This window comes from Mustelus asterias, chromosome 12, assembly GCF_964213995.1.
Source record: "Mustelus asterias chromosome 12, sMusAst1.hap1.1, whole genome shotgun sequence".
NCBI lineage: Eukaryota > Metazoa > Chordata > Chondrichthyes > Carcharhiniformes > Triakidae > Mustelus > Mustelus asterias.
The window spans coordinates 69,824,149-69,848,599 of record NC_135812.1 but is presented as its reverse complement, the minus strand read 5'-3'; the positions used below and the strand labels follow the sequence as shown (position 1 = coordinate 69,848,599).

Genomic DNA, 24,451 nt, shown 5'->3' with positions numbered 1-24,451 from the left:
GAGGTTATAGCTTTGGAAGGTGACGTTGACGGATGTTTGGTGAGTTAGCATTACATTGTGTAGAGGCAGACACTGTTGGCACTGTGCACCCATCGTGGAAGGAGTGAAAGTGTATGGTAGTAGGTGTGTACCAATGAAGTAGCTACTTTGTTTTGGATGGTGTGGAACTTCGAGTGTTGTTGGGGCTGCACTCATTCAGGCAACTGGAGAGTATTCCAACACAGTCCTGACTTGTGCCTTTTAGATTGTAGTTAGAGTTGGGGAGTCTGCTAGTCAGTTATGTACAACAGAATTCCCAATCTCTGACCTGTTCTTGTAACCACAGTATTAATTCAGCTGGCAATTAGGTTTGCGGCCAGTGATATCCCCCAGGATGTTGATGGGCAATTCAGTGAGAGTAATGCTGCTGAGTGCCAAGGGGAGATGGTTGGATTCTCTTTTGTTGGTGACACTCATTGCTTGGGACTTGGGTGGTTCAAATGTTATTTGCTGCTTACCAGAACCAACACTGGATATAGACTGTTCAGTGTGTGACGAGTCACACATGGTATTGAAAATGATGCAGTCATCAACAACCATCCCCATTTCTGACCTCATGATGGAGATAAAGGTCATTGATGCAGTATCTGAAGATGATTTGTTACTCTGGAGGAACTCGTACAGCAATGTCCGAGGGCCAGGAAGATTGGCCTCCAATAACAACATTTTGCTTTGTGCTAGTTATGACTCCAACCAGTGAAGCTTTCCCCCCTTGATTTAATCTTGCTCCTTGATACCACACTGGGTTGAATGCTGCCTTCATCTCTTACAACTCTCTTGTATTAAGGCCGTCATAAGATCAGGAACTGAGCAATCTTGGTGGAACCCAAAGTGAGCATCAGTGAGCAGGTTGTCACTGAGTAAGTGGTAGTTGATAGCACTGTCAATGACACCTTTCATCTCTTTACTGATGATCAAGAGTAGACTGATGGGGTGGTAATTGGCTGACTTGGATTTGTTCTGTTTATTGCGGACAGGACATAGATGGGCAACTTTTCCACATTGTTGGTTAGATGTCAGTTTTGTAGCTTTGCTGGAACAAGTTGGGTAGGGATGTGGCCAGTTCTGGAACTCAGGTCTTCAGTACCAGAACTACCCTAGTTCATAGATTTTGCTGCATCCAGTACTTTCAGCTGGTTCTTGGCCAGAATTCTCCGGCCGTTCACATCCTTCCACCACTCCCGGAGAGAACAGGGAATTAGGTGCTTAGCTAAATCTTTGTTCACTGAAGTGGGGTGGGAGAATCCCGCTGGTGTGAATGGCCAGAGAACTCTGCCCCTTGATATCAAATAGATAATGACTGATATATATGATGCCTGGGGCCTCTGAAAGAGGTCAAGATAAAGCATCCAATCAAAATTTTCTTCATGGAGTTGTTTGGTAGCCCTGTTCAAATAGGCAGGAGTATATTTAAGCTTGATAGCTCTGCTTTGCATGAGTACATACTGATTCATTGAACTCAGACACCATTTTGAGGTAACTCCATAGTTCAAATTCTCCAACCTCGCAGCAGCGGGAGCGTGGCGTGAATGGCCGGTAAATTCACACCATCTGACTCTAATTCAGAGTTGACAACTTTCTTGGGGGTGCGGATGGTTCAGAGAAATAGGAGAATTACCCATCCAAAACTTTCCAGTGTCCTTGCATTGGGACTGTCAAAGAATCTCCCAGAACATTTTCCAGGTTACCTGTGAGATCTGACCATTTGGAAACTGGAAGATCTGGGCCATTGTATTTGACTTCACAGGCAAGAGGAACCAATATAGGGTGTAGAAAGGGGTGACTCAGGCAGTTTTAATGATTGATAGCTTGACATAGAGAGGGGGAAATGAGAGAGATGGAATACCTACAGCAAAAGGAACTGCAAGATTCTGTTTATATCAGCTATATGTTTCACAGTAACTGTTAAATGAATAGAGCTGAAAGTTAGGTTATCAAATTTACTAAGTGCCAAGGAGATGGAACAGATGCCACTCAACAACATATCCAGAATAAAAGGTAAAAACTAGGGTAAGTGCCCACTTTCAACACAAATTGTTCAAGAAAGAAAGAGACATTACAAAATAAAGTGACTCTAAGGCAAAATCCACCATTGTGTTAAACAGATAAAAAACCTTTTTGCAAACTCAAAAGTCATAACATGAGCCAACTTCTCCATTTCTCTTGGTTGCCAGAGGAACTAATGACCAATTCTATTGGAGATCATAAGAAAACACTTATTTTCTTCCAGAAGCAATCGCTGCTTTTCCCAGGAAGGGAAGGTGAGGCTGCAAACAGCAAAAACCCTGTTATCATTCCCATAAGATTGCGTGGTTTACTAAAAGAAACAAGAAAGTAAAGGAAGAAAGACATTTATATAACACCTTTCACGAGAGGGAGTATGACAATGTGAGATCAAACCAAACAATAGGCAGAAGTATTCGAGAGTCAAGAACAAACATCAGACAAAGACATGATGCTGAGAACCTGAAAAGGAGGAATAAGAGAGTCCTCCCTCTCCCGGTCAGAATAACATCAAATATGGAAATGGAAGAGTGGGAGGAGGGTTTGACAGGGATGAGAGAGAGTGGATAGTCAGAAGCTTTTTCCCAGGGTGGAAGAGTCAATTATTAGGGGGCATAGGTTTAAGGTGCGAGGAGCAAGGTTTAAAGGAGATGTACGAGGCAGGTTTTGTTTTTACACAGAGGGTGGTGGGTGCCTGGAACTCGCTGCCGGGAGAGGTCGTGGAAGCAGATACAATAGTGACTTTTAAGGGGGGTCTTGACAAATACATGAATAGGATGGGAATGGAGGGATATAGTTCCACGAAGGGTAGGGGGCTTTAGTTCAGTTGGGCAGCATGGTCAGTGCAAGCTTGGAGGGCTGAAGGGCCTGTTCCTTTGCTGTAACTTTGTTTTTTTTTGTTCTTTAGATATATTTAGAGTCGAGAACAAAGACTGACTTGACCATCAGATCAAGACATGATGCTGATAACTTGAAAAGGAGAAATGAGAGCGTCTGGCAGAAATGAGAAATTAGAAATTTATTCTCATGTCACTTTTGCTTCTTTTGCCAATAAATTTAAATCTGTGCCCTTTCAATCCTTTCATGAGTGTCAACAGTTTCCCCCCATCTGCTCTACCCAAATCCATCTTGACTTACAAATCTCCTTGCAGACAAAGGAAGCTGCCCAATTTCTTTGACTTATCTGAATAACTGAAGTTCCTCATGCCACAACCATTCTTGTGAATCTTTTCTGCACTCTCTTCAATGCCTTCATATCTTTCTTTAACTGCGGTGCCCAAAACTGGGTGCAATACTTGAACTAAGGCTGAACGAGTTTCTGGTACAAATTCAACAAATTCTCCCTCCTTATGTACCCTATGTCCTATTAACAAAGTCTAGGACACCCTACACTCTATTCACCATGCCTGCTGCCTTCAATGACACACACGCACCCAGGACCCACTGCTCCAGCACCTCCTTCAGTATTGTATCCTTTATTTTGTATATTCTTCCATGTTCTTCCTACTAAAATGAGTCACTTGGCATTTCTCCGCATTGAACTTCAGCTGCCATTTTTCTGCCCATTTCACCGACTTGTCCAGTTCTTCCTCACAGTTCATGATGCTTCCAAGTTTCGTATCACCCACAAATTTTGAAATTGTGCTCTGCACACCAAGGTCTCCATCATGCAAATACGTCATCAGGAAAAGCAAGGGCCCCAACACTGATCCCTGGGAAACTCAACGACAAACCCTACTCCAGCTGGACAGACATCCATTGATCCCTGCTCTCTGCTTCCTGTCACTCTGCCAGTTTTGTATCCCTGTTGCTCCTGTCCCTTTTATCTCACAAGTTATAACTTTACTCACACATCTGTTGTGGGGCACTGTATCAAATGTCTCTTGAAAGTCTATATACACCACATCAACAGCATTTCCCTAATCAACCATCTCTGCCACCTCTTCAAAGAACTCCAGCAAGTTAATGAAACATGATTTTCCCTCGAGTCTGTGCTGACTTCCCTTAATTGATCCACGTTTGTCTATGTGAGCCAAGTTAGTCTGAGTGAAGGCAATGATTTAATAGAGATGAAACTCACAAACCAGAGTAGATAATTTTCCATCAAAGCAGAATTACGAGCCAAGACTAATCTAATCAATAGGAGCAGCCTCCAGGAGGGTGAACCTCTTGAAGATAAGTTGATCAGGTCTTGCTCTGTTCACCTTGTTAATGAATTAAAAGACGAGGAAAGATACAGGGTGAGATTTTACAGCCCTTCACATCAGTGGGACTTTGTCGTCCCGTCGTAGGTGACCCACTGTGACGGGTCCTCCAGCAGTGGGGCAGGCGAGCTATGCAAAATGCCATAGACAGCAGCGGAACTGGAAAATTCTGTTGGCGGCCAATGGCGAGTAGCCTCCACCACCGGAAAACATGCCACGAGTGGGTGGGGGGGGGGGGGGGGGGGGGGGGGGAGGGAAGGGGGGGGGAATTCCCCAACAGGAAGCTCCCCATGGTCCACGAGTGGGTGGGGGGGGGGGGAGGGAAGGGGGGGGGGGAATTCCCCAACAGGAAGCTCCCCATGGTTAAGAATAATACTAATTTGAGTGAAGATCCTTGTTAACATAGTACCACGATGTAAATCAAGTGGCTGGAAGACTGGACGTTCATAGCTGAGAATGGAGAACTGGAGGTCTGGAAACAAGAATAACCAGAAGACCACGTCTTGATCTGATGGTCAAGTCAGATTTTGCCCTTGACTCTAGAATACTTCTACTGCCTATTGTTTGGTTTGATCTCACATTGACAAATTTTCTCCCATGAAAAGGTGTTATTGGAATGTCTTTCTTCTTTTACTTGTTTCTTTTTGTAAGACACATGTCCTTATGGGAATGATAACAGAGCTTCTGCTGTTTGAAGCCTCACCATCCTTTTCTGTGAAAAGCAGTGATTGCTTCTGGAAGAAAATAAGTGTTTTCTTACGAATTGAGAAATGTGCCCAATGCCAGTTGAGAGAAAAATATGGAAGAAACAGTGGAATAGCACCCCAGAATACCATCTATTCACACATAATCAAGATGAGAATGAGCCCGTGTTCATCCTCTCTTAGAAAAAAGAAGACACAGACCATGTACCCAGCAAGATACAATTATGATAACTGACAGCACAATGCCCTGCAGGGGAATAGGTGTCATGCAAAAGGGCAATCAATATACAAGTAGCGATCTGCTCATTTACTAGAAGGATAAAAATAATTTGCCCAGAGAGCAAAGACACAACTAGTGTGTTACGCCAATAATGCACCAAGTTGGTTAAAGTGAAATAGCCTGGAGGCAGATTGAATCAGTAAATGAGGGCTTAAATTGGGCAAGAAATTTAATCCACATATAATAAAAGAAAAGAATGGACAGATTCCATTTATCCTCCAGCACCAGCTAATGCAAATTCCACTGGGTGATGATGTTAATGACCATCTTGTTAGGGACCACATCAGAAGCTCTAAGGTATATTATGAAGTTAACCTGGACCCTTTTGAGACTCTTTTTGAGTTTGGCATTAGGACGAGCATAAGGTGTTTTGCTGCAGTTGTGATTCTATTGATCGATTAGGGAGCTTTTAAACAAATGTTATTTAACAATATAGCTAAAAGATAACAAAGAATTAGCATAACTTTTACCGACTGAAATACTTAAAAATGACCAGGTATAATTTTTAACAGCTAGCTATCTCCATAGTTCCAATGTCAGCAATAACCCCACAGACATAAATCCCTCTTCACTCTAAGTTAGCACAACAAAGAAATACGCTCACACTGGTGTTAGCTTCCCACCTTTTTAACACCCCTGGACAGATACAGAAAGACACCAGTCTTCTGACTCACATGCAGCAGACTCCAGAGAAAGGGACTTATTTCCTGGCAGATCCCGGTCTCCAAATTCAGAGAGATAAAGAGACACAGACAGAGCTGCCTCTCTATAAAGATACCAAGCAGCAACTGACTTGATTTCTCTGTCCGTAGCCTCGTCCCAACTAGTCATACGGCTTTTTTTGCCAATTAACTTAATCAAACCCTACTCTGAAAAACCCCAGTGGAAGACACTAAAATAGCAGATCTGAATTGGCCAGATTAAAAACAAACATTCCAGCAATTAGGATCAATTATGCTTCTGCATCAACATGTAGGCTGCCAGTTGCAGACAAAGCAACACCGATAATAGAACTGACTACTAACAACAATCCTGCACAAGAAACATGACAAATACATTTCTTAAAGGCACAGTATTGTTACAATCTGAAGCATAGAAGGGCAGTGACAAAGTGGGGAACATAATGTTTTATGCAACTTTCTCAACAAAACCAAGTTGTGTGTGTAGCTGCTGTTTTGAATCACAATTGTCAAACAACTACTCAGAACCCTCTTAATTGTTTTTCCCTTGTTATATAGAAACAGACTTTTTGCACTAGTTCATTAGGAAAACACTTCACACATTACTTGTGTTGATTGAGTTCAACAAAAAAGGCATGAGAACACATTTTAACTTGAAATGTATGTACATAGGTGCCTAAAGATTAAAGAAAATAGTACTGGTGATATAGAGAATTGATTTATTGCTCGAATTGGTTTTACTCATAGAATATCAAAGACAAAGGAATCATGGTGAGAAATTGACAGAACACAAGAAAAGGATTGTGACTCAAAACGTGAAAAGTATTTCAAAGTAGAAAATTGACACATGAGGTGATAATGAAGGCGATAATTTGTACAAACTGTCGCATCTGACATTATTTTGACACAGGTAGTCTTCAGCATGAAGTGCAATTAAAAGAAAGTAGACGATAAAGAAATGTACAGTAACCCACCCAACCAAATCACAGAATCTTCACAGTGCAGTAGGAGGCCATTCAGTCCATCGAGTCTGTACTGACTAGAGAGCATTGTACCCAGCCCCACTCCCCTGCCTTATCCCTGTTCCTTTGCTCATTCCTTTTTTCAACCCGCAATTCAATTTCCCATTGAATACCTCGACGGAACCTGCCTCCACCAGCTCCTGAGGACCTCCTTACTCTTGTGCATTTGAAACACATGAGGGGTCAAACAAAGAGAGGGTACCACACAACTGTACATCTTTGGGAGTATTTTCCTCCTCTGACCTCTCTTGGGTAAACAGAATAAATGCCAAAGCAAGGTGACCAACCTTCCGAAGGTGTGGACTGAGCATACATCTTGAAAGCAGTGTTGGGTTGCATTTGGCTATGCAGACATGAGAGCCCTATTTGCAATAAGCAAGCTTGTTCCATTCCCTCTCCTTTCCCATTTCACCTACTCCCTTATATCTCATTTTGCCCTCCATACCCCCACGGCCATCGTTCACCTTTCCATCCCCTCCTTCCCAGAACTTAAAGACTTGGAAGTTTCAATTCTTAAAAGTTGGAAGAATGGTAAGGAATGGTTCCTGATTAGTACAAAAAAAGCAGGCAATTTTCGAACAAAACCCTTGTCCTCTTTTTAGGCGAACAAAACCCTTGTAAGTAGGATCAATCCTTTTCCATGCTTTCACATTTGGATTAGTGAAAGAGCTTACAGGGACTTCACGGACCCGATTTAAGGAATACATTTATTTTGGACGTTTTCTGCTCTACGTCCTCGATACACCACCCAAAACTATGCACCAACAGTCAAACCACGCATTGCATTTCATATATTATATATAGTGTATTGTCACAACTTATGGGGGAGGCGATGGCCTACTAGTATCATCGCTAGACTATTAATCTAGAAACTCAGCTAATGTTCTGGGGACCCGGGTTCGAATCCCACCATGGCAGATGGTGGAATTTGAATTCAATGAAAAAAAATCTGGAATTAAGAATCTACCGATGACTGTGAAACCATTGTTGGAAAAACCCATCTAGTTCACTAACGTCCTTTAGGGGAGGAAATCTGCCGTCCTTACCTGGATCTGGCCTACCTGTGACTCCAGAGCCACAGCAATGTGGTTGACTCTCAACTGCCCTCAGGCAAGTAGGGATGGGCAATAAATGCTGGCTCAGCCAGTGATACTCATGTCCCACGAATGAATAAAAAAGACTCCAATACTATATACTTGCAAAATAAAAATTTTAAGAAGTCACATCTTCAAGTTAATCACTATCTATTACTGCCACAGCTTGACAGAGTTTCTAAATACCACACCAATATTTGTCAGTTAAAATGGGCATAACATTTTTCAAGAATTATCCCTGCATTAAGGGATGTAAGTAATGTGATGTGTTCAAGTGGCTATACCAGTCGCCATACAATGATGTTTCAACCAATCACAGCATTAATAGCAAATGGCGATCCCATCAAGTTTTTTGCAAGACATGTAAACACTGGGACACTTGTAGCAAATGATGTGAATCCACCGTGCTTTGTTTCAAACCTTATTTTCTGTGAAATTTCACAGGGCCTTGGCAGACATTCTACGAAACCAGGGACCGATTCCAGTACCGCACTACGAGAGAGAGAACATGACTGCAATAGACGGATCGCCCAAGGATAATTCACCTGTTCGAACGTCCAAAAACCATTTTACACCTGTGCGGACATCCAAAGGCAATCACGGTGAGCAGAACTCCATCCTGAAGCTGTGGTCTTTTTTCATGTTTTGTGATTTCTACTGTTCATTGAAATAATAAATCTCTGCAGTGACTCAGCAAGTCAGCAGCAGAGAAACAGCTGTAATACACATACCTTCCAACGCACTCGCCATTGCTTTGGAGCAAGACAGGCTTTCATCAGACCTCAGTGCAGTAAAACCTGGATTTGATTGTGAATTTATTGTCATTATTATTGCTTATTCATGAAATCTTTGGGTTTATTTTTAATAAGGCCGACATATTATCACTAGAAATAACTGAGGCTGATCCAAGTTATACTGTAGGATGTGTTTTGCTGGATTTCTTATTCATTCGTGCGATGTGGCGTTACTGGCTGGGCCAGCATTTATTGCCCATCCCTGAGGGCATCTAATAATCCATCACATTGCTGTGGATCTGGAGTCACATGTCGACCAGACCAGGTAAGGACGGCAGATTTCCTTCGCGAAAGGACATTGGTGAACCAGATGTGTTTTTACGACAATGGCTTCATAGTCATCATTAGACTGTCAATTCCAGATTTTTATTGATTTCAAATTTCGCCATGGTGGGATTTGAACCCGAGACTCCAGAGAATTACCCTGGGTATCTCGATTACTGGTCGATTGACAATACCACTACGCCTGTGCCTCCCCTAATTGCACTGAGGTCAGTGACCATAGAATCCCTACAGTGCAGGAGGCGGCCATTTGGCCCATTGAGTCTGCACCGATCACAATCCCACCCAGGCCCTGTTCCTGTAATCCCACATATCTACCTTGCTAATCCCCTGACACTAGGGTCAATTTAGCATGGCCAATCAACCTAACTCGCAGATTTTTGGACTGTGGGAGGGAACCAGAGCACTCGGAGGAAATCCACGCAGATACGGAGAAAATGTGCAAACCCCACGCAGACAGTGACCCAAGGCTGGAATTGAACCCGGGTCCCTGGCACTGTGCCGCCATGCCACCCATGACAAAGGAGCTCAGTGCACAGTTTGAACTTGCTTGCAGAGCTCTGTTCTCCAACGCTGTCCATTCATGTTTGGTGAAGGTAATGTCCTCAATGACAACAAAAATAAAATGACTGAAACATGCAATTCTTAAGTGTTTAGGAGGTCTAGCCACTACTTTCAAAACGGCGGCACGGTGACACAGTGGTTAGCACTGCTGCCTCACAGCTCCAGAGAACCAGGTTCGATTCCAGGCTTGGGTCACTGTCTGTGTGGAGTTTGCACGTTTTCCCCGTGTCTGCGTGGGTTTCCTCCCACAGTCCAAAGATGTGCAGGTTAGATTGATTGGCCATGCTAAATTACCCCTTAGCGACCCGGGATGTGTCGGTTGGAGGATTAGCGGTGTAAATGTGTGGGGTTGTGGGTATAGTACCTGGGGTGGGATTGTGGTCGGTGCAGACTTGATGGGCCAAATGGCCTCCTTCTGCACTATCAGGTTTCTATGATTCTATAAAAACATACTTTCCCAATGCTGTGCAAATTCAAATGAGTCTCAGGCTACCTGCTGGAAATTGTTCCGAGTTTTCGGTGCTTCTTGGATCCAGTTCGGAAACCGACTTCCACAAGACATTGTCACATTCTCACTGACGCACATCCAACCCTATCCTGTGTTAACGCGAGAGTGACGGTTTAATGGCAAATTTAATGTGCCCTCGTGTAGCTCAACAGAATACTTTGAGGCTGATCGAAACTGTGTATCAGGGGTTTATAACAGTTCTTAATCAGGATGCTTCTCATTTGTAATCTTTAATTAGGATCAATTAATAATTGCAAAGTAATTACAATTTACAGTAGGCCGTAGCCTCATATTAGCAACATACAAGGCATGTTATTAACAATTCATTTATATTCCCAAATTGCATCTACTGTACAATAACCTTCCAAATATGAGTCAATGATACATCTTCTTGTCAACTTCTGCTTAGTGATCAGGTCTTTCTCTCTTTCCCCAAGCCAAAAATAAAACTGTGTCAGTCTAACAATTGTCTTCAGTTCTCAATGTTCCAGACCAGTAATCCTAAATTCTAACCTCCAGGGGAAAGTTAAACAGGCAGTACCTGAAGTAAAAGGAAAACAAAAAAAATAATAATAATTGGGTTATAGCACTGTCCTTGTACTTTGGCGATCCAAGTTCAGATCCAGTCTGGACTCTTGGGACGAATGCTTTTTTCACATTCTGTTGCCTCGGAAATGTTTCAGCGTTAACCCAGTTTTTGTAGTGGAGATGTCTTAATGGCACAAAGCTATCCATCATTCTGCACTAAACGATCAAAATTGGCACTTTTGATCTAAAAGCAAGCAAGGGAAGCAGGGGTGGAGAATGCAGAGCGAGAACAGTACAGTGTCAGAACTACTCGGAGGGTGGATGCAAGATGCATTGTTTGAGGTAATATTGGATCATTTGTTCTGTATTTGGCCTGTGCCATACCCATCCTCATCTGTTTAAGTTCATAACCTTGGTTAAAGAGCAGTTCAAACAGAATAATGTTTTGATTCTAGAAAGCCAGATACTAAGAACTGTCCTTTTTTATATAAAAAAATACTGAGATCGATAGCTTTTTGTTACGTAAGAGTTCCAAAGATATGAAGTAAACATCAGTAAAAGGAGTTGAGGTACTCATCTAGGCCATGAATCTCTGACCTTGTTCACTGCTGGGATCCTCCAGTCTCGCTGCAGTGAATGGAGTTTTGGCTGAGTGCCGAATTCTCCATTCTCACTGGCAGTAGTGGTGGGGTGTACGAAATCAGAGAATTCCAGCCCTAGAGTCATGTGGTTGGATATTTAATAGGTTGATGTGGTTCCTACACAACTCTTCCCCCCAACCCTGCCCCCTCTCCAGCTAAAATGTCTGGGGAGCCCACCCATGTTCCCAATAGCTGCCCCACAGCAATTAACCTTGATGAGACTTCCTCTCCTTTCTCAGTGAAGACACCATTTCTTAGAGAGCTGTCAGCCAACAGATTGCCCTGGAGCTTTTAGTCCCACCAGAGCCAGCTGGGAGTGGTGGCCACTGCTGAGATGACATGCAATTCCACCACACCCAACAGCCCCTATATATTTACATACAATTAGGATGATGCCAAAGCTCTTGGGAAGTTTTGCTTCCTCTTGGTACCATTCACCTTGCAATTACATAAGCAAATATAAAAGTTGATTAGAAGCGCTCAGCATGTTGTCAGTGTTATAATATGCATGAAATTATTTTACCTTCGTAAGGTTTAATCAGTCACATAAGAACAGGAGTAAGCCATTTGGTCCCTCAAGCCTATTCCATCATTAGATTGTCGGGTAAGCCACCTGCCCTTAGTCCTTTTGAAGCACTTATATCGCTTCTCGACCTTTTGGCTAAGATCAAGTGTATTGTCGGCACCCCATTGTCGGCCGCACTTGGTCGAGGTCATTGGGTTACGCTGAGGCTTCATATGTTTCATATGAAGCAATTTTTAAAAGCGGCATCTCGGCCTTTTGGCTAAGATGCAAATGAGCTCAAGTCTTGGAGGACGAACCTCCCCCTTCTCCAATCAGCTTGGCTCATGTAGATCAGGCCCAGGACAGGGTGGTTTGGTCGCTCGCCCTGTCTTGTCAGCCTGGATCTGAAACGTCTCAACTTGTTGAGACTCTGAATTGGATTTGATTTGATTGAATTGGAAAAGTATTAAAAAAAACTTATGTGGCTAATTAATAGCTGTTAAGGGCCTCACCTCACTGCTACTTACCCGTGGCAAAAGGAGGCTCACTCTATGTTGGAACCCCAGTAGCTTTAGGTAGCTGGGCTGATGTTGGGTGAGTGGAGTGTCCTCTTTTGCAATTCCCTTGGGCTCACTGGAGCCATCCTCTCCCTCAAGGTTAATGCCTCTTAACCCTCTCAACTCTCTCCCTGGCATCTTTAACCCAACCCCTTCCTGCAAGGGCCAAGCTCTCACCTCCTTGCTGAGAACCCCGACCCTGGACTTATAGAAATAATAGAAACCCTACAGTGCAGAAGGAGGCCATTCAGCCCATCGAGTCTGCACCGACCACAATCCCACCCAGGCCCTACCCCCACATATTTTCCCCGCTAATCCCTCTAACCTACACATCCCAGGACTCTAAGGGGCAATTGTTTAACCTGGCCAATCAACCTAACCCGCACATCTTTGGACTGTGGGAGGAAACCGGAGCACCCGGAGGAAACCCACGCAGACACGAGGAGAATGTGCAAACTCCACACAGACAGTGGCCCGAGCCGGGAATCGAACCCGGGACCCTGGAGCTGTGAAGCAGCAGTGCTAACCACTGTGCTACCGTGCCGCCCATGGAAACAAAGAAATATAGAAGATAGAAACAGGAGGAGGCCATCCATCCCTTCGAGCCTGCTCTACCATTCATCATGATCATGGCTGATCATCCAATGCAATAGCCTAATCCTGCTTTCACCCCATAACTTTGATCCCATTCGCCCCAATGGTCATGGTCTTATCCATGGCTTTCTTGGCATGGTGGGACTGCCTGTAATCCCAGCTGTGACCACCTCTCCCCACTGGCTGTGGTGGCACTATGGAACTGCCGGCCAATCTGATTGGCTGGCCACTCTCTAAGGCCCGGCATCCTCACCGAGAAAAGAATGGACGTTGGGTCTGAAAGCAGTTAATGCTGCTGTTGAGGTTAAATTACTGCGGGGCAGCCATGATGGATGGGCTACCCCCAACATTTTAGCTGCAGTGAGAGGCATGGGGTGTGGGGGAGGGGCACTATTGGGGACCAGGACACACTGTCAAATCCAGCCATGTGACCCTAGATTTGTGCCTCAACTCCTTTTACTCATGTCTACTTCATATCCTTTAGAATTCTCACCTAACAAAAGAATTATTGAAAAATTCTATTGACTCTCTATTCACAGCCTTTGGAAAATATTTCTATTACTCTTTGTGTGAAAAAGTGCTTTCTGCTTCCTTTGTGAATGACTTTTTATCACCCCTTGTTCTGAACTTCCTGATCATAGAAACTTATCTGAACTCATTTCATCCTTTTAAAACCTCAATCAAACCATCTCCAAACCTCCTTAATTTATTGAAATACAACTTCTCATAATTTAACCCTTTAAGCCCCGGTGTCATTCTGGACCTTCTCCAATGCCAGTATATCCTTCTTTGATGTCCAGTGTCCAAAATTGAATGCAGTGCTAAAGCATAACTCTCTCCTCTTTCTATTCCAGATGCTAGAACACTGGGCACTCATATCCCTTTGAATCTCCACACACTATTCCTACCCATTAAGAAAACATTCCTTCCATCCCCACCCACTCACACCTCCCACCACGGTGGTTTTTTTGGCAGCAGACGTGGTTCGCCATTGCTGCCAGTGGGATCTTCTGGTCCTGCATTGTTGAGAACCCACCGCGGGGGAGGGTCGCTGATGGCAAGACTGGAAAATCTCACCGGGGGGAGAAAAGGACTGGAAAACCCAGGCCATAGTTTTTGCATAGCTACTGAGCCTGTCTGTATCCCTAAGTAAATTCCTGCTCCCACCTACCCAATTTACCATGCCTGCTAGCTTGAGCATCCTCAGAAAGTTTAAAGTTTATTTATTAGTGTCACAAGTAGGCTTACATTAACACTGCAATGAAGTTACAGTGAAAATCCCCCAGTTGCCACACTCCGGCACCTGTTCGGGTACACTGAGGGAAAATTTAGTATGGCCAATGCACCTAACCAGCACGTCTTTTGGACTGTGGGAGGGAACCAGGGCACTCGGAGGAAACCCACGCAGACACAGGGAGAATGTGCAGACTCCACACAGACAGTGACCCAAGGCCGGAATTGAACCCGGGTCTCTGGCACTGTGAGGCAGCAGTGCTAACCGCTGGGCCAGCTTGCACATACAACTTTCTATTCGACTTGCACTCACTGGGACAAGTACAAGAATGTCAAATTTCAAATGATCACTGCAATTTATACCGCAGGAGGAAAGGGTGCTGATTGGTAGGCATGTCATCTTGGATTGGCCAAGGCATTGCCATGGGGAATGCAATGAGGAATGACAGGCTTCCCTAATTCCAGGATAATTCAAACATAGTGCAATGCTTGAACATATTCCTTTTGTTTGCAGAGAACGGATCCCTGTATGAATGTGTGTTGCTGGCAAGGGTGAATTATTTTCTATTCCTTTATCCAAATCATTAGTATCTATAGGAAAAAGCATTGGTGCCTGGGGAACACCATTTGCTAGAATCAGAGACTGTTCCCTTCATTTCTCCTGTCTGTTTCCTACTTTCCTGCCAATTACCTTCAATTCAATTGTTTTTCGCCAGTTGCTTCTTGTGCAGAACCTTAGGGAATGCCTTTTGGAAGTCCACATGGACAACATCTATTAACACTCAGCTGTTTATCATGTGAGTAACTTTCTCAAAAGAAATCAAGTCAATTGGTTAGACATGACCTAGCTTTCACCATTCTATGCTGCCGTTGATCAAGTTTTACTTGTCCCGAGTGCTTAGTTCTCCTGCCCTGATATTAGGTTCCAGTAACTTCCTCACAATTTAGATTTCCAGAACTTATTAAGTAGAATTCTATGACCCATTTATTAGTTACACTCTTCTTATATTGTAGAAATGGGTCATAGAATTCCACTTAATAAGTTCTGGAGATCTACAAATCATCAAACATGGTCTAAGGGGTTTATAAAAGGCATTGTTTTTAGTACAGCGTCATATTTTTAGATGTTTATAATAGAACTTAAAACATGCTTCATATTTGGTGTCAGATAAAGATAAACTGTAACATATATCAAGAATTCAATTATAAGTATAAATCATGTGAAAATTGACTTTTTCAAAATAGATTAGTGACTGAACAAAAAATAATCTTTCTGAACCAAAAATGGGACACTTGCTCCCCACGGGTTGTCAATTTCAGGAATGTGGTGTCGTGAACACAAGACATTTCCTTAAACCAATGGGATGTGCACATCCTTTCTTGCCTTTGAGTGAGAAATAAAATAGGTCAGAGAGATACACAGCCCAACCTGGGAAGCATAATTCTTGCAGGCTTAACTTATACTCAGTCAGGGTTTCCCGTTTCTGAGGTCATTGAACTCAATAACCTGCGGCCAAGAGTGGCAAGGTGTTAAAGCGACTGTAGGTGTGGGTTTGTAAGTGTTGCCTTGTTTTAAAACTGTGGAGAGGACAGGAATCTCCAATCATCACATGTTAGGCACAGAAGATGAAATGACACATAACACAAGGCAATTAGGTCCTGTTTGCTTAACACCGTCCTAACCATAATGGAGTGACTAAGAATTTACCAACAAAAATAATTTCTTCTGGATTTGGAGAGAAACTGGAGGCATGGTGGCACAATAGTTAGCACTGCTGCCTCACAGCGCCAGGGACCCGAGTTCATAGAATCCTGCAGTGCAGGAGGTGGCCATTCAACCCATTGAGTCTGCACCGGCCACAATCCCACCCAGGCCCTATTCCCACAATCCCATGCATTTACCCTAGCTAGTCCCTCTGACACTGAGGGGCAATTTAGCATGGCCAATTCACCTAACCCTAATCTTTGGACTCAATTCCAGCCTTGGGTGACTGCGTGTGTGGAGTTTGCACGTTCTCCCAATGTCTGCGTGGGTTTCCTCCGGGTGGTCCGGTTTCCTACCAGAGTCCAAAGGTGTGTGGGTTAGGTGGATTGGTCATGCTAAATTGCTCCTTAGTGTCAGGGAGATTAGGAAGGTAAATACGTAGGGTTACGGGGATAGGGGCCAGGTGGGATTGTTGCCGGTGCAGGCTCGATGGGTCAAATGGCCTCTTTATGCACTGTAGGGATTCTATGATTCTGTGACCACCCTCTTCATTTTTCCTATTAGAACTCAGTTTGGGTAGAAATTAAAAATAAAGGAAAAAACATCTTGGTCGGAGTAATTTACAGGCTCCTGAGCAATACTTCCGAAGTGGGGATAGTATAAACCGAGAAATAATGAGGGCTTGTGAGAAGGGCACAACAGTAATCATGGGTAATTTTAGCATGCACATTGACTGGATCAATCAAATTAGCAAAGGAGCCTCGAGGTAGATTTCATCGTGTATGAGGAATTGTTTCTTAGAGAATGTGTTACGGAAACAACGAGGGAGCAGGATATCTTAGATTTAGTATTATGAAGAAGGGTTGATAAATAGTCTTGTTGTTAAAGATCTTCTTGGAAAGAGTGATCATAGCATGCTAGAATTTCAGATTCAGATTGAGCAAGAGAAGACAGAGTGCAATACTAGAGTTTTAGCATGGGGCAGAGGTAATTATATAGGCCTGAGGAAAGAGTTGGCCCAAGTAAACTGGGCACAAATAATTGAGGGCAGGACAGTTGAGGAACAAGGTGGATGTTCAGGGAGATATTGAATACCTCATAATTAAAGTATATTCCTGAGAGGAAGAGGAATTGTAAAAGGAAGAGAAATATTCCATGGCTAGACAAGGAAGTCAAAGAGGACATAAAGGCAAAAACTAGGACGTACCAAACTGCATGAGCTAGTGGTAAGCGGAAGGCTACTAAAAATAAAACCAAAAGAAATAAGATGAACTATAAATGAAAACTAGCAGAAAACAAAAACACAGATACCAATAGCTTCCATAAATATATAAAGAGGAAAAGAATAGCTAAAGTAAATGCTGGCCCTTTAGAGGACAATACTGGTGAGGTATTAATGGGGAACACATACATGATGGAGGAACTAAACCAATATTTTTTTGTCTTTCTCTTAATGGTAGAGAATAATGAAGATTTTCCAAAAACTGTCATTAATGCAGAGGAACTTGGTGCAATAACCATCACCAGGGAGAAGGTATTGAATAAACTAATGGGATTAAAGGCAGATAAGTCTCCAGGACTTGATGGCCTGCACTCTAGGGTATTAAAGGAGGTGATAGCAGAGAAAATGGATGCATTGGTTGTGATATTTCAAAATTTCTTGGATTCTGATAAGGTCCCAATGGATTGGAAACACGCTAATGTGATGCCCTTATTCAAAAAGGGAGAGAGGCAAAAGGTTGGAAACAATAGGCCGGTCAACTGTAGTGGGGAAATTGCTGGAATCAATCATTAAGGAGGAAATGAATGAGCATTTGGAAAGGCAAAGCTCAATCCACCATTGTCAGCATGGTTTTGTGCAGGATAAGTCATGTTTGACAAAATTGCTCGAGTTCTTTGAGGACATAATCAGCAAGGTGGATAGTGGGGAACCTGTGGAGGTGATGTATCTGGACTTCCAGAAGGCGTTTGACAAGGTGCTGCATAAAAGACTGATCCAGAAGCTGAGATCGCAGAGGATTGGGGTAGAGTACTAGATTAGAATGAGGATTGGCTGACTGACAGAAAGCAGAGTGGTGGGATAAATGAGTCCTTTTCTGGCTGGCAAAATGTGGGGTGCCGCAGGGGTCAGTCCTCGGACCTCATTGTTTACCATCTATAAATGATCTGCAAGCAAGGACAGAGTGTAACATAGCAAAATTTGCGAATAATACTAAAATAGGTGGGAAAGTAGGCAGTGAAGAGGATATAAAAATTTACAGACGGTTATAGAAAGGTTAGGAGAATGGAACAAAATCTGGCTGATGGAGTTTAATGTGGATAAGTGTGAGGTTGTCCATTTTGGATGAAAAAAATAGAAAGGCAAATTAATACCTAAATGGAAAGCAGATTCAAAATGTGTCGGGGCAGAGGGATCTGGATGTCTTTGTTCATGATTCACAGAAAATCAATATGCAGGTGCAGCATGTCATAAAAAAGGCAAATGGATGTTGGCATTTATTGCAAAGGGACCGGAGTATAATAGTAGAGAAGGGCTGATGCAATTGTACAGCGTATTGGTAAGACCACATCTGGAATATTCTGTCCAATTTTGGTCTTCTTATTTGAGGAAGGACGTGGCAGCATTGGAGGCAGTTCAGAGGAGGTTCACCAGATTGATTCCAGGGATGAAAGGGTTGACTCATGAGGAGAGATTAAACAGTTTATACTCGCTGGAGTTTCGAAGGATGAGAGGGGATAGATTTAAAACTGAGACGAGGAGGAACTACTTCCCGCAGAGAGTGGTGAATTTGTGGAACTCGCTGCCCCATTGCGAGGTGGAGTCTGAATTGTTGAACGGTTTCAAGAAGGAGATAGATATATTTCTAATAAAAAAAGGAGATAAGGGGATATGGGGAACAGGTGGGGAGGTGGATTTGAGACCAGGGAGAGATCAGCCATGATCTGTTTGAATGGCGGAGAAAGCTCAAAGTGCTGAATTTGCCGAATTCTGCTCCTAATTCCTATATTCTTATATTCTAATGTTCCTATGTTCCTGGACAGTTTGCCCAGGATAGAACACTGGAGCCTAGTATTTATACACATCTTAGCTTTTATTTTTACAGGTGATTTTCACAATAACTTCATTGCAGGGTTAATGTGACTTGTGACAGTAATAAATAAACTTAAACTTTTATTTAGAGGCACGCTTTGCAGGTTCCACATTTCCAACCAACAACCATACTTTCAGTGTGCTGCTATGTCCTTAAACACAGGTGAGACCACAATTAATAGCCAAAACTTAAATACAATTAATCCCCTGTCTGATGTATCAGTTCCCTTATTTAAGGAAACTTGATGGGCGCAATCTGACAAGAATTTGGCACAATGCCAACTCTGGTGAAAAAACTGGTGTGGAACTCTCCGGTTCTTGTCACTAGCTGCCAAAAGAAAGAGTGGGCATGGGCTTGGGCCATCACACTGGTGAGGCGGGGACTCCTAGAACCAGGAACTGGCTCCATTGAGATGGGGACGCCCCGATCCCACAGAAACAAAAATTTATCTCCCTCTTCCCCCCTCCACCACAGAGGAATCAGCGACCTTCTCCACCCCCCTCAATCATTCTCGGTATCTCCATCCCCATCACCTCCCCCCCGCCCCCCCCCCCCATCATAGCCAGCATCCCCATCTCCTCCCCATCATTGCCCCATGATCCTATTGAATGGAGAGCAGGCTCAAAGGGCCGAAACGCCTACCCCTGTTTCTATTTCTTGAAGTCATGTGGTCTTATAATGTTTACCCACCCAGACCGCCCCCTACAGCAGCAGCCCCCCCACACCCACAACCAGTCCTTGAAATGCAGATAATACATCTATACCATAGCGTACCTGGTAAAATGATGCATCTAAGGGCAGATTCACCTGTCCAGCACTTAACAGGAGCACTATACCACTCAGGCTTGCATTTGCATGCTGACTCTTGGTGATTAGGACTTCCTTAATGCCTGTGGAAAGTAGAGCTAGACTGGCTGGGAGAGACGCAAGTGTGTCCTTCAGGCTCAAAGACTCTGGGCGAGATTCTCCGGCCTCCCAGCCGAGTGTTTCCCGCCAGCGGGAGATAATGCTTTATTTGCTGGCGATGGGATTCTCTGGTCCCGCCGCTATTAATGGGAATTCCCATTGATGTCACCCCAAGCCGGCGGGAAACCTGCAGTCAGGGGCTCACTGCCAGCGGGACCAGAGAATCCCGCTGGCGTGGACGACCAGAGAATTGCGGCCAAGACGCTTATTCTCACATCTTCTGTCTGCTCTGTGGATTCTTGGATTGATCGGAGCCTGGGGCAAGCCAAGATGACATCTTTTCACCCAGCCTTGGAACAATGCAAGGGGGACAGAGATCAGTTGGGCCCAGTCTCTGTACTTTGTTCTGCACTTTACCCCTGGACATAATGGTCAGATAAATTATCATTCTGGTTTCAATATCATGAAGCTTTGCTAAAGGTTTTTCTATAGGCCGCCCAATAGTAACAGAGATGTTGAGGAGCAGATGGGGAAACAGATCCTGGAGAGATGTAGGAATAACAGAGTTGTCGTGATGGGAGATTTTAATTTCCCAAACATAGATTGGAATATCCCTAGGGCTAGGGGTTTGGATGGAGAGGAGTTTGTTAGGTGTGTCCAGGAGAGTTTCCTGACACAGTATGTGGATAAGCCTACTAGAGGAGAGGCTGTTCTTGATCTGGTGCTGGCTAATGAACCTGGACAGGTGGAGGATCTCTCGGTGGGTGAGCATCTTGGGGATAGCGATCATAATTCTATCTCCTTCACGATAGCATTGGAAAGAGATAGGGTCAGGCAGGCTAGGAAAGTGTTTCTCTGGAGTAAAGGGAAATACAGTGTCATCAGGGAGGAAATTAGACGGGTAAATTGGAAGGAGGCATTCTTGGGGAAAAGTACCGAAGGAAAGTGGAGGATTTTCAAGGAATGTTTGTCTGGAGCTCTGCATGACAACGTTCCGATGAGACAGGGGGGTGTTGGTAGGGTACGGGAACCGTGGTGCACGAAGGTTGTGATGAACCTGGTGAATAAGAAAAGAGAGGCGTACAGAAGGTTCAGAGAGCTAGGAGGTGTTAAGGATTTAGAGGAGTATACGCGATGTAGGAAGGAGCTTAAGAAGGAAATTAGGAGAGCGAGAAGGGGTCATGAGAAGACCTTGGCGGGTAAGATTAAGGAGAATCCCAAGGCTTTCTACAAATATGTCAAGAGTAAAAGGATGAGATGTGAAGGCATAGGACCCTTAAAAGGTGAAGGGGGAAAAGTTTGTGCGGAACCGTTAGAAATGGCGGAGCTGCTTAATGAATACTTTACCTCGGTATTCACGGTGGAAAGGGATCTGGGTGGTTGTACTGCTGGATTGCGGAGGACAGAAAGGATCGAGCATGTGGACATAAAGAAAGAGGATGTGTTGGAACTATTGAATGGCATCAAGGTTGGTAAGTCGCCGGGACCGGATGGGATGTACCCCAGGTTACTGTGGGAGGCGAGGGAGGAGATTGCGGAGCCTTTGGCGATGATCTTTGCATCGTCGATGGAGACGGGAGAGGTTCCGGAGGATTGGAGGATTGCGGATGTGGTCCCTATATTCAAGAAAGGGAACAGGGACAGCCCGGGAAATTACCGACCGGTGAGTCTAACCTCAGTGGTTGGTAAGTTGATGGAGAGGATCCTGAGAGACAGGATTTATGATCATCTAGAGAAGTTTAGTATGATCAAAAGTAGTCAGCACGGCTTTGTCAGGGGCAGGTCGTGCCTTACGAGCCTGGTTGAGTTCTTTGAAAATGTGACCAAGCACATTGACGAAGGAAGAGCGGTGGATGTGGTCTATATGGACTTCAGCAAAGCGTTCGATAAGGTCCCCCATGCAAGACTTCTTGAGAAAGTGAGAGGGCATGGGATCCAAGGGGCTGTTGCCTTGTGGATCCAGAACTGGCTTGCCTGCAGAAGGCAGAGAGTGGCTGTGGAGGGGTCTTTCTCTGCATGGAGGTCAGTGACCAGTGGAGTGCCCCAGGGATCTGTTCTGGGACCCTTGCTGTTTGTCATTTTCATAAATGACCTGGATGAGGAAGTGGAGGGATGGGTTGGTAAGTTTGCTGACGACACCAAGGTAGGTGGTGTTGTGGATAGTTTGGAGGGATGTCAGAAGTTGCAGCGAGACATAGATAGAATGCAAGACTGGGCGGAGAAGTGGCAGATGGACTTCAACCCGGATAAGTGTGTAGTGATCCATTTTGGCAGATCCAATGGGATGAAGCAGCAGTATAAAATGAAGGGTACCATTCTTAGCAGTGTAGAGGATCAGAAGGACCTTGGGGTCCGGGTCCATAGGACTCTTAAATCGGCCTCGCAGGTGGAGGATGCGGTCAAGAAGGCGTATGGCGTACTGGCCTTCATTAATCGAGGGATTGAGTTTAGGAGTCGGGAGATAATGCTGCAGCTTTATAGGACCCTGGTTAGACCCCACTTGGAGTACTGCGCGCAGTTCTGGTCACCTCATTACAGGAAAGATGTTGAAGCCATTGAAAGGGTGCAGAGGAGATTTACAAGGATGTTGCCTGGATTGGGGGGCATGCCTTATGAGGATAGGTTGAGGGAGCTTGGTCTCTTCTCCCTGGAGAGACGAAGGATGAGAGGTGACCTGATAGAGGTTTACAAGATGTTGAGGGGTCTGGATAGGGTGGACTCTCAGAGGCTATTTCCAAGGGCTGAAATGGTTGCTACGAGAGGACACAGGTTTAAGGTGCTGGGGGGTAGGTACAGGGGGGATGTCAGGGGTAAGTTTTTCACTCAGAGGGTGGTGGGTGAGTGGAATCGGCTGACGTCGGTGGTGGTGGAGGCAAACTCGTTGGGGTCTTTTAAGAGACTTCTGGATGAGTACATGGGATTTAATGGGATTGAGGGCTATAGATAGGCCTAGAGGTGGGGATGTGATCGGCGCAACTTGTGGGCCGAAGGGCCTGTTTGTGCTGTGGCTTTCTATGTTCTATGTTCTATGTTCTATGTAACTCTTTTAGGAGGTTATCCAGCTGCATATAGAGTGCAGTCAGAGGTACTAAGTGGATGATCCATCTCGGCCTCCAGAATCACAGATGCCAGTCTTCAGCTAATTCAATTCACTCCACTTGATATCAAGAAACAGCTGAAGGCGCTGGATACTGCAAAAGCCATGGGACTTGATAACATTCCAGCAATAGTACAGAAGACTTGTGCTCCAGGTCTTGCCCTTAGCCAAGCTGTTCCAGTACGGCTAAAATACCGATATCTACCCAGCAATTTGAAAATGGCTCAGGAATGTCCAGTCTGCAAAAAGCAGGACAAATCCAACCCAGCCAAGTACTGCTCCATCAGTCTACTCTCGATCAGAAGGAAAGCGCTGGAAGGAGTCGCCATTTTGCTGTAACGCAGCACTTACTCAAAAATAACCTGCCCACAGATACTCATTTTGAGTTCCGCTAGAGTCACCCAGCTCTTAACCTCAGTGCAGCCTTGCTTCAAACACGGACAAAATAGCTGAATTGCAGAGGTGAGGTGAGAGTGACTGCCCTTGATATCAAGGCAGTATTTGACCGAGTGTGGCATCAATGAACCCTAGCAAACTGGAATCAATGGGAATCAGGGGGGGCGGGGGGAACTCTCTGCTGGTTGGAGTCATACCTGGCACAAAGGAAGACGATCGTGGTAGTTGGAGGTCAGCCATCACAGTCCCAGTACATCACTGCAGGAGTTCCTCTGTGTAATGTCCCAGGTTCAACCATCTTCAGCTGCTTCATCAATGACCTTGCCTCCATCAAAAGGTTAGAAATGGTGATGTTCGCTGATGATTGCCCAATGTTTAGTACCGTCAAGTCACATCAGATACTACATGTCTGTGCTCATATGCACCTAGACCTGGACATCATTCAGGCTCTATTTGCCCCACACAAGTGTCTGGCAATGGCCAATTCCAAAAAGAGAAATGCCCTCCATTGACATTCAATGGCATTACCATTGTCTGAATCCCCCATTATCAACCTCCTGAGGTTTACCATTGACCAGAAACTGAACTGGACCAACCATAAAATACCATGACTTTTATAAGATTATGTCAGAGGCTGGGAATTGTGCAGTGAGTAACTCACCTCTTGCCTTCCCAAATCCTGTCCACCATCTACAAGGCACAAGTCAGGAGAGTGATGGAATACTCTCCACTTGCCTGGATGAATGCAGTTGCAACAACACTCATGAAGTTGGACACCATCCATGACAAAACAGCTCACTTGATTGCCCATCCACCACCTTCACCATCTACTTCCTCCACCACTGACACAGTGGCAACAGTGTGTACCACCGACAGGGTGCACTGCAGGAGCTCATCAAGGCTCCTTAGGCAGCGCCTTCCAAACCCACGACCACTTCCATCTAGGAGGACGAGGGCAGCAGACACATGGGGATACCACCACCCGCAAGTTCCTTTCCAAGCCACCCACCACTATCCTGACT

At 44.5% G+C, this 24,451-nt stretch overlaps 1 protein-coding gene across 1 annotated transcript in view; it reads left to right on the top strand.

The window, feature by feature from the left end:
• shisa6a (shisa family member 6a) overlaps positions 1-24,451 on the top strand; it is a 549,504-nt gene that overhangs the window by 56,103 nt on the left and 468,950 nt on the right. Inside the window, exon 2 of the mRNA XM_078226046.1 lies at positions 8,472-8,629. Coding sequence (XP_078082172.1) covers positions 8,472-8,629 — 158 coding nt within the window. The remainder of the gene's footprint in view (positions 1-8,471; positions 8,630-24,451) is intronic.